The following is a 16,119-nucleotide window of genomic DNA, read 5'->3' as shown; positions in this document are numbered from 1 at the left end:
CATAAAGTCCAAGTCTGGCAGAGCCCGGAATTCCGTTAATCTAGTTCTTGGGGTACTGGGGCTGGCGCTGCGTCCAGGTGGCCCGGGGGAGCCCGGAGCGTGCACCCGCTACGGGAAAGGAGCGCGGCGCCTTTAAAGCAAGAGGCGAGGAACCCCCGCCAGGAGGCGTGTCTGTCTCTGCCGCCGCTGCCGCGGCTCCACGGTCACCGTCTTCACCACCGCCGTCACTCGTGCACGGCGCCGGCGGCTGCGTTGCTAGGTCTAGGAGCTGGGGACTTCCCGCCCGACCTCCTCCGGCAGCTCCTCCCGGAGGACCACCCCACCCCTCCTCCCCGCCCACCTCACCCCTGCTCAAGGTAAGGACTCCCTGGCGGTGGGCTCCGCTTGGGGCTTCTTCCTGAGGTGTTTTTTCCCTTGAGGACGGGAGGGCCAGTGGGTGGGCGAGGAGCATTTTTCTGCCTGAAGAGATGGAAGAAGGCAAACAGCAGCGCCACGGAGGAGTCCAGCGCTCTGGAGGCACCTGCTGAACCTATTCGCGATGAGCGGCTTCGTCCCACTCGCCTCAGTCAATTCCTGTCAAGGATGCAAGTGGCCTTTTGGCTGCAGGCGCTCATATTCTTCACATAAAATAATGTAATAAGTTGATGTGTCAGGAAGTGGCCTCAGCTACGGGGACTCACGCGAGGCGAAGAGAGTGAGACAGATGGCAAGAAGCTGTGTAGCTGCCTGCGGGTCTGACGACTCTCCATCTCTGGTTCCGTCCGTGTATCCTTCCATTAACCCTGCTCCTTAGTTGTGAGCTGAGGAAGTATAGACATTATTTTAACTGACGCCAGTATTAAGAGCTTCTGGAAAACAACAACAACAACAAACAAACTACGAGGGGCGTCCCATTAGGGTAAGGAGTGGGCAGTGTCACTGAGGTGGATCATCAGCCTTAAGAACTTTGTTAACAAACCGCATCCCCTAATATTTTACCTTTGAGACGTTAGGGGTGTGTGTGTATGTGTGTGTAAACTGAACAACAGGACGGGTTTGAGGCTTCTTAGATAATAATTTCCAATTTAGGGAATAGAGAATATGTATCTAACTTACTACATCCTTTCCCTAACTCACAGATTATTTTTTTATCAGTTCTTCCTCTTCAGACTCTATTCTGTCATCAGAAATTCTTATGGATTAATAATTATTTTCATTTCACAGATGATTGATTCATTTGAATCTTAGTCTGTAGTTGAATTGCTAGAAAATAGACAATTGTACTTCAATCTCCACTTTTCCTAGTTCATTAGTTTGTAACTTTTTGTAGAATGCGTTTCTAGAACAACCAAGGCAGGTTATCAACTTCCTGCCAATGGCCTTAGTAACTTATGTGCTAAACAAACAAAAAAGCACAGAAGGAAGGTGATAGAGAATGAGTGATGCCTACAAGTCATTACCTGTTTGTTTCTGCTATTTAAACCCTCTGAAGATTGCAAAGCTGATTTAAAAAAAAAAAAAAAAAGGTTCCAGGATACATAAATCTATTCCACTTTAATTTCTTAATTAAGACACATTCATTTTAAGTATCTAAAATTAATTAAAATTCTAAATGTCATTAATCATCAATGCAGTAGAATGTTATCAGAAGAGCTGATAATGTATTCAGAATCACAAGGGCTAGCATAGCATTCTTAGTTAGGAAGAATGAATTACAAGTATGCAACAGTGTGGTTTTGACTGATCTCAGCCTTGACTTTATTCTCTGGCCTCTTTAATCCCATGGATGAGCAGGCTGTTTATTTTAGCTAAGCTGCAATACAGCATGCCACTTGCATGAAAGAATAAGTTAGGTGTTACTACAAGATGAGGTCTCTCAAATGTCACATAACAGCATGACTTTAGTAACAAGTCAGTTGGAATTCTTAATAAGAAATACATGTGAAAAAAATGAAATGTAGATCTAGCATGGAAGAACCTTTGAAACACCTATGAAATTCAGGTTACTCTGGGATATATATTTCCAGCCAAAGGTATAGGCATTGCCTTTTTAAATGTTGTGCTATAAGGATTATTACACATTTGTTCATGCCCCAGCAGGTGGCAGCTAACTAGAATAAGATTCATTTTCACAGGAGAATAGGAAACTAAAATTGCTTCTGAAGTAATAGTGCCCAAGAATAAGAGGTCATTAGTGTCAGCAAATACCATATATATATATATATATATATTGAACTATGAAGCTAATGGATTGTTGTTGTTGTTGTTGTAACAAGCTTTGCAAGAACGTGATATGTATTTTCTTCTTTTATCATGGGCTTGATATTTCTTCATGTCAACCTTCCGTGGTATATTTTTCAAGGCTTACTTTTAGACATATCTCTTCTCTGTGTATATAACTGTGTGTTTGCAGTTTTTCTTTTAATCTCTGCTTTGACCTTGGAACCTACAAAGCTTTGACTTCTAGAAATTAAGGTTGCCATGTAGTTAAAATGACAATAAGGCAACTAAATGTTGCTATTACTAAATATAAATGATAACCTGACACCCAATTGAAGTTTTTTTCTTTTCCCTTACAAAAGGAGCGAATTACAGAATTGTCATAGTTAAAAAGAAGAAGAAGAAGAAGAGTTAAACCATGTCAGTTAAATACTATATAGTGTCTATAAATTCTTCATAACCTCAAAACTATGATGATAGTGTCCTTATTATGAAGAAACTTGTGATAACTTCAACTTTTTCACATATTGTGGCATCTATTACACCACCAAATTATTTTGTTGTATTGGGGAAGTAAATTTTGTGGGTTTTGTTGTTCTAGTTCTGGAGAGTGAGTGAAGTTTAATAAGAAAGAATGTGAATTAATCTTGTTATCCTCATAACAGATGGAAATCTGGAGGTGGAGAATTGAGAGTGAAAACTAATTGTACATTTTAGAAATGTCTTTAGCCACTGAATACTGACAGCATGTTTCTTTATCCTGAATTCTTTGTAGTCTTTCAGGCAATTTTTTTGTACTGAGAAAAAAATAGTTTAGTGCTCATAAGGGATTGCACAGTGAATGTAAGTGGCTTTTGTAGTAGTGTGCCCTGGAAAGAGATGACAGCACATCCTGGTTATGTCAGGCAATCCAGTTAGTGAAAAATATACACAAAACAGTTGAAAAAATTATCCTCTTGACAATGTACTCTGAAATAATTCAAATTACTTGACTCTGTGTAATAGAAATATGCATGTTGTCACTTCAAATGGCATATTACCCATTCACTGTACTACTTTCAATGACAACTCCAGAATAAATCTATGCCTGAAGCACTGTCCATGGTCCTGAAGAAAGGTCGTTCCCCAGTCTTGCAGAAGTTCAATTGGACAGGTGGGGTTGCTGTCAGTTGCAACTTAAACTTCTCAACTTAGTTGATGGATGTAAATGAACCTAATTTAGCAGATGTGCAAAACTGGTTCTTTGGGGGACCAATTAGTTGTAAGAAAAATTTATACTAGACTATTTTTAACTGTTTATTGTTTATGAACTTCATGAATCTGGAACTTTGATCTTTCACTGTTTTAATTAGACATTCAACAAATAACCCCACATAAAGTACATAGTCTGGAATATAAGTTTTAAGAAGATATATTACAACTGTTAGGACAAATTCCATTATGTTAACAGAATACCTGAACAAGGAGTTATGGTGCACTTTGTTTTCTCGGGTCACACTATATGCCAACTACACTGCAAAAATTGCAGTCTTTTGTTTAGCCATAAAAGAATGTGCTATTTTTCAGGTAGTAGATATCAATTGCATTGGAAGATGGAAAAACTAAGAATATTTATTTTTGCCTGGCAGTCCTTATTATCTCTACTAGGATCAAAAAGAAAATGAACAAACAGAATGGAATAAAATGAGACAACAAATACAAGATAGAACATGTTGGGCTGTACGTTTTACAAGAGATATTTTAAACATGGACTGAAGGAGTCGCTAGATACCCTTGTTTTGAACACTAGGTGTTCCTTTTAAAGTGCTCAAATAGTCGACTTATTTGATTGAATTGCCTGCTAGACTGCAGAACTAGCCATTCATGATACTTATTTTTGACACTGCAGTTATGTCTCCATCTTTAAAAAATCAATGCCACTAAGTGCCTTTGCAAAATGTAGATTCCTTTTCGAATCAGCATTTTATAATGTCTTAAGAAAATACAGATTGAAAAATTACTATAATAGAATGGAGACATTATGTTTTCGTGCTATTTGGAAGAAACATAACAGGACTTAAATAATACTCATATCACTATTTTTAAAATTAGATAGTCTTCAAATAATATACAATCATAAGTTTTCATAAGGTTTAACCTATGTCCTATTATTTGGTTAAGAAAAAATTATTTAATGGTAACGTTGAAGTTCAATAGTTTGCCTTTTGTGCTGCTTAATCAGTTAAAAATATTAACAGTTGCTATACATGTTAGTTTTACTTATATGCTATATATGTTAGTATTTACTTATAAAATTCTAGCTAGCCCTGAGTATTTTCAATATGATATTACTTATATTTACTTATTTCAGTGATAAAAATATTTACTGTTTCCTCTAAATTGCTACTTATGCAAGCCTAGAGAGGACACTCTAAGTGTTCCCAACAGAAAACTAACAAATAATAAGATTATTTGAGACAAAGCTCTGACACTCAATGTTGATCAAGCTATGATCCCATATTCCACCGTTTAAAGAAAAAAAAATCCAAAAACCAAAATAGGATTTTTTTTTAGCATAAAAATCTTTTGGAGTTTGCTTCATGAATTAAAACTTTATTGTCTTTTATATATGTACAATTATTTTATATGAGCTATAGTGAGTGGGGAAATATAATATTCTCATTTTAAGTTAACATTTCTCCCCTAAAAGTTCACTTGAAGAAATCTCTCTTTACTCTGGTTAGTAATCAAGAAATGCTTAACTCAAGTTTTTAAAAACTACATTTACCTCTACAATTACATCCCACTCTATATTCATTCCTAGTCAAAATTTTAAAAAGTATAAGCAATTCTTTCAACCTATCCACAAGTTAGATTTGCAATAAATTCCTTAGAGCTTTTCTCTTCCTTCTTTCTTTCTTTCTTTCTTTCTTTCTTTCTTTCTTTCTTTCTTTCTTTCTTTCTATTTTCTTTTCTCCTCCTCCTCTTCCTCCTCCTCCTCCTCCTCCTCCTCCTCCTCCCCCTCCTTCTTCTTCTTCTTCGCAATTTCTAGGCAAAGTGACTTCTTTGACTTAGCTAGTCATTTATTAAAATTCATCAGTTGATTGTTAAGAAGTCTGCTTGCACACACCAGTCACTCTCTTAGCAGTGTCTTATTGAAAAATCAAAGCAATTTTCATCACGTAAATAAATCCCGACTTCTTTCTTACAACTCAAGGCGGGCTATCAGATCGGTTGCATAATAGATATTGGGAAGCTCACTGGCAGGGAGCCTTAACAGGCGAGCAGCGATCTCAATTTTTCTCACTTAATCTTGGCTTCACGTCAGAAGCTGTGCAGCAGTGCAGTAGAATAGGGCCTGGCAAAACCTTTGCGAGCAAAGCGGCTTTTGTACTGGGACTGTCAAGCCCTCAACACCTCGTCCATATCCAAGGCTGGATTTCCTATTGATTTTGCTCCTCTTTTGCATCCCTAGGCTCGCGCGGCCGGACATTGTGGGTGTGCGTGCTGGATTTCTGCCGGATGCTCCCCGACTAACATGGATGTCCCACCATCCCTTGCAGTGGAAGATTGCTCCTTGGCGCAGTGAGTGAAGAACATGCAGCGATTGCTAATGGGTTTGGGAAGCGGAGACTCCTTCCTCTTTCTGTGACCATGCCGTGATCGTGTCTGCGGCTACCACTCGACGCATCCTCATTCCAGCCCGAACCGGGAGCCAAACGCTAGATCGGGGAAGTGGGTGCAGCGCGTGTAGGCACAGAAACACCATGAAGATTATTTCCCCGATTCTAAGTAATCTAGTCTTCAGGCGCTCCATTAAACTCCTGCTCTGTTTACTGTGGATTGGATATTCTCAAGGAACCACACATGTATTAAGATTTGGTAAGATTTCCCATCCCCATTGCCGGGCATCCGGCTCCTAGGCAGCCGGATGTAAACAGGCGGGTTCACTCAGGCTGGCGGTGGGCTCCGTGCTTTCCAACCTACTCACTGCTCTGATGCCTCCCGGTTTTAAAGAACCCTTGTGCTTTCATTTATTTTCTTGTATCTTTATTTTTAGCCTCGGGAAGGTGAAGGGAATGTCAATGTATGGTAGTGGTCGCTGCATTCACCTCTCCACAGTAGCAAGCCAGAGAGATGGTGATGACGCTAAGGGCTCCACCAGCCTCCGCGTCTGCCTGTCTCCCCCAGAGCCTTTCTGGCTCCGAGGGCTGCGAGGTCAGAGCAAAAGTGAGCGCCAGAGCTGCAAGCCTCTTAGCTTACAGAGCTGATGAATTAGTGTCTGGTAACTCTGGGGAGTTGCTTCTGTCCACTTCCGCCCTGACCAAGTCCTCACGTGCAAACGAAAGGCGCTAGCCCATTTGATTTCTTTTGTCGGAGAGCTTTTTCTATTACTCCAAAGCTTTCTTAGCTTGTGGTGTCCTTATTGGGTTGCGAAGCTTTAAAAAGTATCCTAAAATTCAAGGCTTTCCTTAAGGGGAGGACTCTGCTCAGTTGGAGTGAAATAGCCATAAGACAGTTTTGTTTGTTTGTTTAACTTGATGAGTCTGTTCACAGCTTTTCTCTGAGTCCAGGACTAATAGATGATGTATGGTAGTAACTGGGGATAGGGGGGTAAGAAAATTGTGTACTGGGTCTAGTGTGCATCTTTATTTCACTCTGGCATGATAAAAGACCTGAGATAGTTACATTTTAGGAGAATTTATTGCTTTCCTAGGAATCAAGGTTTCTTTGGAGCTTGAAGAAAAATCTCAACAGTGGGACTCCAGTGCAAGCCCTGGTCAGGTTTGCTTAGAGGAAATTAAGTGTAGGAAGGTTCAGCTGCTCTTCATGGCCACTGGAGTTTTTAGTAAGAAGCTGAATTAGATAAAGTTCCCTAAAGTAGGTAGGGGCAAGAGAGGAGGAAGCCAACAGGGTAAATGCTTACACTGAGGCGCCTCTTTTGTCAGTTTGAGTGGATTTAGACCAAAGAGTGCACCAAACCATATATTTCTGAGTGTATGTCTTTGAAATAAAAGTGGATGCATTAAGTTGTTAAGTACAACTTAAAGCAAAGGATGATTGCTTGAATCTTCTGTAACACCAACAGCATCTTCTATTTTTCCTGTGTGTGTGTGTGTGTGTGTGTGTGTGTGTGTTTTACATGAACTGTCATAGAATCTGTAGAAATAAGGTAGAGGTCCTTTCACATGTTAGAAAAGGGAACCTCACCTTTCACTTCAATAGACACATTTATAGACATATGTAGTCAAGAAGGCTGATAATGATGAAAGAAACAATAGGTTTTAGATGTAGTTTCCCTGCTTTCTTCTTGTCTTTAGATGGTACTTAAGTATGTTGCTCTTAGCAACAAGCATCTACAGGAATGCTTATTTCTTTGGAGAGGCTTAAACAGGTCCCTATATTATTGGAAATTGTGTTTTCAGCAGTTCTACTTCAAATATGGTAAGTGCTACTGTGTGATAGTTTTGCGTGAAATTTTGAGTATTATGTAGAATTCTGAGGAATCTTGTGGTGTGTTTTTGTGAATAAGTGTGAATTAGTGTTTTTGGACGGGGTGGTGGGGGGCAGGACTTGGAGCCAAAAACTGACACCAATACTCTAAAGATTTAATTATTGCTGCTCTGGTCTTGCAGCACAATATTTGCTGAATCATTAGATTGTTACATTCGCTGATCATTTCATATCTTCATATTAAAAATCTTGGCGACTGTAGCACAGTGTATAGCAGCTTTCCAAAAGAGCTGACACATACACAAAAATACATTTTCCTAGACTAACTCTAACTAAGAATACTCTTAAGAAATAGGGTAGTAGGAAAAGACCTCCACACTAGTACCTTGATACCCTACAGCAAGAGTCAGTCTCTAAATAACTTGCTATTTTTTATATTAACTTTAAACATCTTCCACGTGGAGATCTATTTTCTCTGATACCTGACCTGAGTTGTGGGGAAGGAGTGTGTACATTGTAATCACTGGAACATTTCCCTGTCTGGACTATTTTGGTGCAACGGTGGGAGTTTTATTTTCTTCTGTGGCAAACATTCTGAGTGGATTGGATGGTTGGTTAAGAGAGTATAAGTTATTCGAGAGTGATTATTTTCAATTTTGGCTCTAAAGAGGAGCCAGTGCCTCAACCCAGGCCCTGTGCCCTGGAAGAAAAAGGGTCGGGGATGGTAGTACAGCAGCTGCTCTTGGGCGGTGGCAGGCATTTGGGTGCTGGTGGGGCCCGCCGCCCCCCTGGGGGAAAGGGCAGCCTATAGAGTCCTTCCATCCTTCACCCCCGGGAGGCTACTAGCTGCCAAGCGCCGGGCGCTTCCGCCGCGGCACTATGGCAACCGTGAAGCCCTGCCTGGCGGCCACGCCAGCATCCCCTTCCTCGTTGACTGTAGAAATCCACCCTCAGGAGCTCTGTACAGTCCTTCCCCTTGTCTCTATTGGAACTGTGACTCGACCCTGTCTCCTCCTATCACCGCTAGTGGAGCTAGGAGCAGCCCCCATTCAGGGTGCAGACCCTCGCAGCATACTTTCTCTTCCCCGCCCATTTCTGCTGGCGCAGCGTCTTCCCCTCCCTTAACCTTTTCCCCTTTCTCTCATTGCCTTTTCCCCTCTCCCCCGCCCCGACACACACCACAGTACAGTGGGCACACACGCCCTCGCGAAGCAAGTTTCCGACTTTGCAACGTTACTCTTTCCTAGTGCCCAAGAAAACTTTGCAGTTCCTCCCAGGAACGCCTCCTTCCCACGGGAGGCCTGACTCCCGCCAGGCTGCGCACTGTGGCCTGCTCTTCAGCAGCGGCTCGGCAAACACCTTTTGGGTGCTGACCCAGGGTTCTTTCCCAAAGCTTTAAGGCAGCCGGGTGCAGTGAGTAAAGCACCAGAGGGCTAGTCAAGGGTCACCTGCAGACGCGCAGGCGAAAGGGTGGGCGCCTCTCTCCGGATTGGGCCCTTCCACTGCCTTGGATCCAGAGTCAGCGCAACTTGACTTCTCCCCGGCGCCCACCCAGCGGGCATGTTTTTGTGGGGTTAGATGCATCTTAGTTCCCCTGTCCCAGGCCAACTCAGACGTTCTCCATGGCTTTTTTGGGAGCCCAGCCTGCATCTCCCCGAGGCAGGCCTCTCCCGAGCCCTGGCGCCTCTTGTGCCGCGCGTCCCGGCGCGCCCCAGCGCTATGTAAATGAGGCACCTTTGTTCCTCCGCAGCTGCTCCAGGCCTGGTTCGCTGCTGTGGAGGGCGGAGGAGGCGAGATCCTTCTGTCCGAGGGGGTGTGGCCCTTAATTCCAGTCTCCGGGTCCGAAGCCGCAACTGGGCTTTTAATGTTTCTTCTTTTGTTGCTTTAGAGGGTCCTTCTCTTCCGCCTTCTGGGTCTGCTCGGACCCTCGCCCCGGGAAGCGCGAATAAAGCTTAGAAGCCCCCTCAGGCACTGCACCGGGCTGGCATCCCGGCTCTCAGTCTGGGAAGATGATGTTTAAGCATCATCTTTAAGGAATCACCGCCCCCCTCCGAAGCATTATGTTTCTGATCTTCCAGATCAAATTATTATTCAGCCTTGACACGAATTGGAATTTAGAAAACTAGGAGCAAAGCCATCAACCTAAACTTTATTTCAAACTTCTGGGCAGTTTTCCAAGATAGTTCTTTTCTAGGAGCTGAGTATATGGGAGGTCACTTTCTTACCTTCTGATGTTGCGACCGAACTTTTGAGGAAGCCGGTAGAGCGGCTATCTTAAAAGATTTGCGATATGCCATCTTCACTCCCCAAAGCGCTGGGATCTCTTAGACACTGCACATGGGCCATGCGTCCACCTCACAGCGTGCAGTCACCGCCCTTCACACTCGCCAAAGGTGGAGGCCGCCACCCAGGTCAGGGGTGGCGCACAAGATAAAACCCACTACGTGAAAAGCAACGGAAAGTGTTCATAGGGAAACTCCCCTATTCTTCTGGGCATCCCATGTGCTCCCAGATATAATAATTGGTAGCAGATGTATTGCACCATCGAGGAATGTGAATGAATTGACTGAGCTTGAAAGCTGCCACTCTCCACAAGTTCTTTGAAAGAGATTTTTCTTCCTTTGGGAAGTGAAGTGGGCGGGAGGGAGGAGTGGCCTTACATCTGGAAGCAGGAAAACTGACTCTTGGGAGGCGGGGATGGGGAAGTGATATACGCCACTATCTGCAACAGATAAAACCCAACACCTGCTCAGTTGAGCTCTGGAATGCAAGAGAGGGAGATCTTTTCCAAAATCGCCAACACAACAGGCACACCTTTTTTTTTTTTTTAAATCAGTTTTCCCCATAAGTTCTTGCTTTTTCTTAAAGTCTTAAATAATTATCTTATGTGATCCACCAACAGAGGAGCAATCCTTTCAGAAAATGACTGAAGAGAGATCTTTCTGTCCTGTAGAAATACCACTCCTCCACCCAGGCACAGGAAACTCAACACATTTTATTTATTTTTATATGGTGCTGAGGATCGAATTTAGTGCTTCACACATGCTAGGCAAGCACTCTACCACTGACCTACAATCCCATCCCTCAGAGACTGTTTTTGAGACAAGTTTTGGTTTTGGGTTTAATGCTAGTGATCATTGTAGTGTGTTCATTCCCTGAATCCTCAGATGACACTGTTTCAACATTTACTCAGCACAGGAAAGTTAATGTAAATTCGTTTCACACAAAGGAGGAAAATATCAAAGATCAAATGAGAATGTCTCATTGATTATCATAGCCTTTTCAAGTCTATTCCCCATAAAATTAAGTGTTGTCTATGATATGGTGACATAATCTTTTATGCCATTTTGTTATCATGATTTCTGATAAATAAAATGTTTTGCTCTTTGTGGAAAAATTTTAGGGTTAATGTGGTAGAAATTACTTTCTTTTCTCCTTATGGTTTTCAGATTTTGTTGTGTTACTGTAGCCCCAGTTACACTTATTTCCTAGAAATTTCAAAGCATCATCAGAGCCCAAAGTAGTTCACTTTCTTTCAAATGTATTATGCATAAATCATTAGTCCACTGCATGCATAGAACTTGGGGTATGCAGGAGACCTTCTCAGTAGCATAGTATAATATATTGAAATATAAGTGTTGATTGTTTTTCATTTGGGTAGTGAAGCTTTATCTTCTAAGGACTTTCAATTTGTAGTCCACTTATCAAAGTATTAGAAGTCCTCCAAAAGAATCTTAAACCCTCAATCTTAGCATGAAAGGGAAGGTCAAAAGCCGATGAAATGGAAGGAAGTAGGTGCACATCATCATTATTGACTAGTCTAGATTAAACACTGAAGAGGAAGGTTTCAATCTGATAACGTCATAGGGCTTCCTGTTTTTCTTTGCTGCTTCTGCTGACAACTTTGTAAGGTAATTAAATTGGCTGATTGAAGTCACAGTGGTCATGGGGTGATAAAGACCATTTGGATTTAATGGAATTTAAAACAACAGAGCACTGAACACAACTCTTACTGAACAAGAATTTTAATGGCCTATTCAGGGTGCTGACTAAATAGAACGCCCTTAACAAGTTTAATTGAAAGGGCAAGGCAGATTAGCACTATATAGTCTTTATGGTTGAAGATTGGGGAATTAAAATTATCCCTTTAAAAGACTCATTAATGCATTATCAAGATTTAATGTAGGTTAAATAAGCCTTCTTGAGACCTTCATCGTGTACTGTGAACCTAGGTTTAGGACCAAGTTTCAATAAGGAAATATTTTTAAGAGCTGACTTAAATAAATGGAATTAAAGATCTCTTTCATTTTAAAAGCAAATGACATTTTGAATCTTTGAGTGTGTACAGTGTGTTGAGGGTGTCAAAGATAAATTCTTTCTTTTCTGCAACTTAAAAAATAACCTAGATTTTACTTTTCTCTGAAAGTTTTGATACTGATAATTTTTTTTCTTATAAACAAAGCTTTTTATAGTAGAGAAAGTTTACAGATAGTAAAGGAATATTTTTTTTCTGCAGTTTTAATACAATAATAACTATCAAGGTATTTAATATTGTTTTTGTAATCCTGATTTTTTCCTCGCTAAAACTTTTGCAATCATATTAAATATTTTAGTTCATTCAAATTCCTTTGCCTTCCCGAAAAAGGGCAATTTCTTGCTCTACATTGGAAAAATCCAGGTACAGTCAGTTCCAGGTAAAAGCCAAACCTCAGTCTCTTGTGAGATTATTCATTTAACTGTCTCTTGTCATGTGAAATTGACTACTTGATGTTGACAGATCCTTTGATATTTCCAGATAGACCTGAAACACAAATTTTCACATGAAAATCTTACTAATTTTAATTATACACAATTTTGAAGACTTTTTAAAAAACTCAAATTGGGCAAACCAAAAGCATTTATCAGGATGAATGTGGCCCTGAGGTCACCTGTTTTCACCTTCCAGCTTAGCCCACATTCAGAAGGTTCTCTAAGGCTTTCTCTCTAAGGCTTGTCTTCTTTCTCAGTGATCCATAAATGAGTAAAGCTTATTTGCCACATACTCTTAGGGCCACTTTATATTTTCATATTTTCAAAGGGACAGTTAGCTAATCTGATAAAATTTATCCATGATAATGTGAGTGCAAGATTAAAGAAGACTCTGAAAACCTTCCTGTAGGATTTTTATTATTCATTTTAGTTTTGCATTTGGACTTTGAGTCTCCTGTTCAATGACAGCAGTATTCAAATATAGCATGTGGTACTTAGGTTTATGTCTACAGATTAATTTAAGCCCTTTATTTCCTTAATGAGAAACTGAACATTCTCTTCTGGATTTTGTAGAGCTGGGTCACTAGACAGCAGGGCCACATGTGAAGATCCAAAAGCGTCTGGGGAGATTGTGTCTTTCAGATATTTTCCCTGCAGATACATCTAATTCTATCAGTCTTTTTTTTTTTTTTTTTGGTTCAGCATTTGCTGTCTCCCATGACCTGTTTTAAAACAAATATATTCTGGAAGAGAGAGCACATAGTCCCAAGACTATAGAGTTAGGATGAGTTTATTAGATCAATCGATTCTGTGTGTGACAGAGATGCTCAGATACCAAAGAGAAACTGGGTGCCTAAGGGAGTGCTGAGTGATTAACACTGATGTGAATGGGAGGCTGAGAAAAGAGAGAAGTTAAAGACATTTGATACATAGTCTGTTCTATATTTACTGCTAGATATCTCAGTACTTTGTGAATTTTTTTTGTTTGCTTGTATTAGTCCAAATATTTGAGCTATCTGATTATTTTAAATATGATGTTGATGATATTCTTACATTGGAATACTTCCTCTCAATCAGAAAGATCCTTAATGCTTTTTACCTCCTTTTAAATCAGTCATCTAATTTTTCATCATTGAACTAAAATAAGTAGCTTTCATTTCTGTCTCCAGTTCATTCTCATTCTAAGTTGTTGACCTATCACTCTGGGAATATTGCCTGGCTAAAGTGATCAAATAAACAAAGCAGATATTAAAGAATTCTGTTTCTGAAGTTTCAGTATATTCATAGATATATGGTCTATGTTACTTTGTCCTTTTGATCCTGCCTTTCTTTTTACTTACTGAATCTTTTGCATTTGGTGCATCATAACTCTTAGTGTGTTTAGGTCCCTCTCTCTCCAGAAGAAATGAAAGGAGTACTCTCAAGATGAATGAAAAGTAGAGGATCCTAGATTATCTAATCCAAAGCGGACTTTAGAGATCAACAAGTCTAATAACCTAAGTTTAGAGATGACTTGCCAAAAGCAGTTATATAGTTCTGAGTCACAACTATTTAGTGTCCAATTTTAGACCCAAACACAATTACCCTCACTGCCAATCTAGTGATGCTTTTTTTCTGAATTATGCTTTTATTTTCAGGATAGCCTCTGTTTCCCTGTGCTTTACATTAGTTTTAGGAAGAACCATAGGTTTCGATTACTACCTTAGGCATTTGTCTACTTTCTTTCCCCCTTCTTTACTTTCATAGGACTTATCTCATCGTTTGGTTTCTCTTTTACTCCAGCAGTTCTCTTCCTATCAATTCCCCATGCCTGCCAAGTCCTCTTTTCGCAGTGATCAAAACTTCTGTCACATCAATTAATTCAACAAATGTAATTGAGTACATACTATGTTTCATGCATCTTGAAAATAGATTTCTAAGACCCAATTTCTGATCTCAAGGAATTTGTAATCCAGTAAAAGAGAAAAGATATATTCATATTAAATACCAATTGTGCAATACAAAGAATATGTACAATTATTCTTTAAAGGAGATTGAATTTTTACAGGAGTGATGGGACTCTGACTGGGGCCTGGGAAAAAACTGTGTGATAGGAAAGGGAAGGGAGAAATGCATTATTGGTGGAAGGCTTAGCCCCCCCAAAGGAACTTGGGTATAAATTAAGAAGTTGAGCTTTGAGACAGTGGACCAGCTTATAAAGAAGGCCTCACTTTTATAGAGTTTATATTTAGATTGCAGGGTTTAAACTCCTGTGTGTAGGAGTTTACATACAGGAAAGTCTTTGGTCTGCAACAGGCAGTCCAGTGATTTTTGTGGTCCAGTGCTAGCATTTTATGAAGAACAGATGCATCTCTTTTCTCTTATTACTGAAATGCAAGCAAAGGACCCGTCTATGTTGTTGATCATTGAAACCTTTAAGAAGTCCTTGTGGAATGAGGTTGTGGCTTAGTTGTACAACACTTTTCTAGGATGGACATGGCCATGATTTTGCTTTCCACAAATACAAAAAAAAAAATTCTTTGTCTGAGATTACAGATTGTCTTAATCATAGTCTGCAGATAAAACGATCCCATATTAGTAAGAACAATCTGCTTCTTGAGTTTTTGATTCAAGATTCAAATGCTAATCTCATTCAGAAGCACCCTCACAGACATGCATAATGAATGACCAAATATCTGGGTACCTCATGGTGCAATCAGGTTAACATACAAAAATCAAGCATCATTCTGATACTTCCTAAGCAAATTCTGAAGGAAGGTAAAGGAATGCCTTCTTAGCACATGGCCAGATCAAATGATTAAGCAAAGAAAAGTATGAGTTAGTTTCAAGGAAAATCCATTGGAAGATACTTTAAAAGTACTATTTGCTTCTTTGAGGGATACAATAAATTACCTCCAAGAAATTCTCAATGTTTTATTCCTGGTTCCAAGGGAGCTCTATTAACTGAAATATTATATATTTACTTGTAAATATAATTAATAATCATGCATATAATTTTTATTTTTTATTATGTAATAAAGTTCTTTTTAATCAGAATTTAAGATTAAACTAAAATTAAAAACATTTTCAGTAGAATGGGTTCATAATTAGTAATATTTTTCTAATTCTAGATGAGATCATTGCCTCAGATCCTGAATTTAGTACAGATACAGATTTTACTTCTGACTTTGTCATATAGTAATTATAAATCAGGAAAACTAATTAAATCTCACTAATCTTTGACTTTCTTTTCTGAAGAATGAGTATTACTTTCCATCTGTTTAACTAATAAGATAATTTCAGAATTAATAGGAATCTCTCCAGAGCTCTGAGATTATTAGCAAAAAAAAAAAAAAAAAAAAATTCTTTGAAATTGTGGTTGTTTATTTACTTTGTATTTTTGTATTCTCTCAAAATTTTTTTGAATTTTTGTTTCTTTTCTTTTTTGGGAGGAAGAGCACTGGAGATTGAACCTAGGGATGCTCTGCCAGTGAACTACATCCTCAGCCCTTTTCTTTTTGTTGTTGTTTTGAGACAGGATCTTGCTAAATTGTCAGACTGACACAGAATTTGTGATCTTTCTGCTTCAGCCTCAAGAGCTGGGATTATAGGCATGTGCCACTATGCACTGCTTATTCAATCTCTTAAATTGTACATAAACTTTTAAGACAAACTGCTTTTCTAAGTTACTGAATAGTATTTCTTGGAATGCACCTGAAACTATTACAAACAAGTTGAGAATAAACTTTCTTTTGTTTA

General features: G+C 39.6%; 1 protein-coding gene across 3 annotated transcripts in view; it reads left to right on the top strand.

Moving 5' to 3' along the window:
• Positions 1 to 232: 232 nt before the first annotated feature.
• The window catches only part of Grik2 (glutamate ionotropic receptor kainate type subunit 2), a 669,837-nt gene continuing 653,950 nt past the window's right edge, over positions 233 to 16,119 (top strand). For 2 of the 3 annotated variants that reach the window (XM_058575405.1, XM_046430718.2), the window contains exon 1: positions 5,432 to 6,060. In XM_058575405.1, the coding sequence (XP_058431388.1) occupies positions 5,946 to 6,060 (115 nt within the window). In that variant the 5' untranslated portion in view covers positions 5,432 to 5,945. Of the gene's footprint in view, positions 357 to 5,431; positions 6,061 to 16,119 lie in introns of those variants that run through there. The other variant, XM_058575396.1, reaches the window with a different exon arrangement.

This window comes from Marmota monax, unplaced genomic scaffold (genome assembly GCF_021218885.2).
Source record: "Marmota monax isolate L192 unplaced genomic scaffold, Marmota_monax_Labrador192_F-V1.1 WCK01_AAM20220418_F8-fsc00013, whole genome shotgun sequence".
Lineage (NCBI taxonomy): Eukaryota > Metazoa > Chordata > Mammalia > Rodentia > Sciuridae > Marmota > Marmota monax.
Note: the sequence above shows the minus strand (reverse complement) of the source record. Positions and strands in the feature narration are given on the sequence as shown.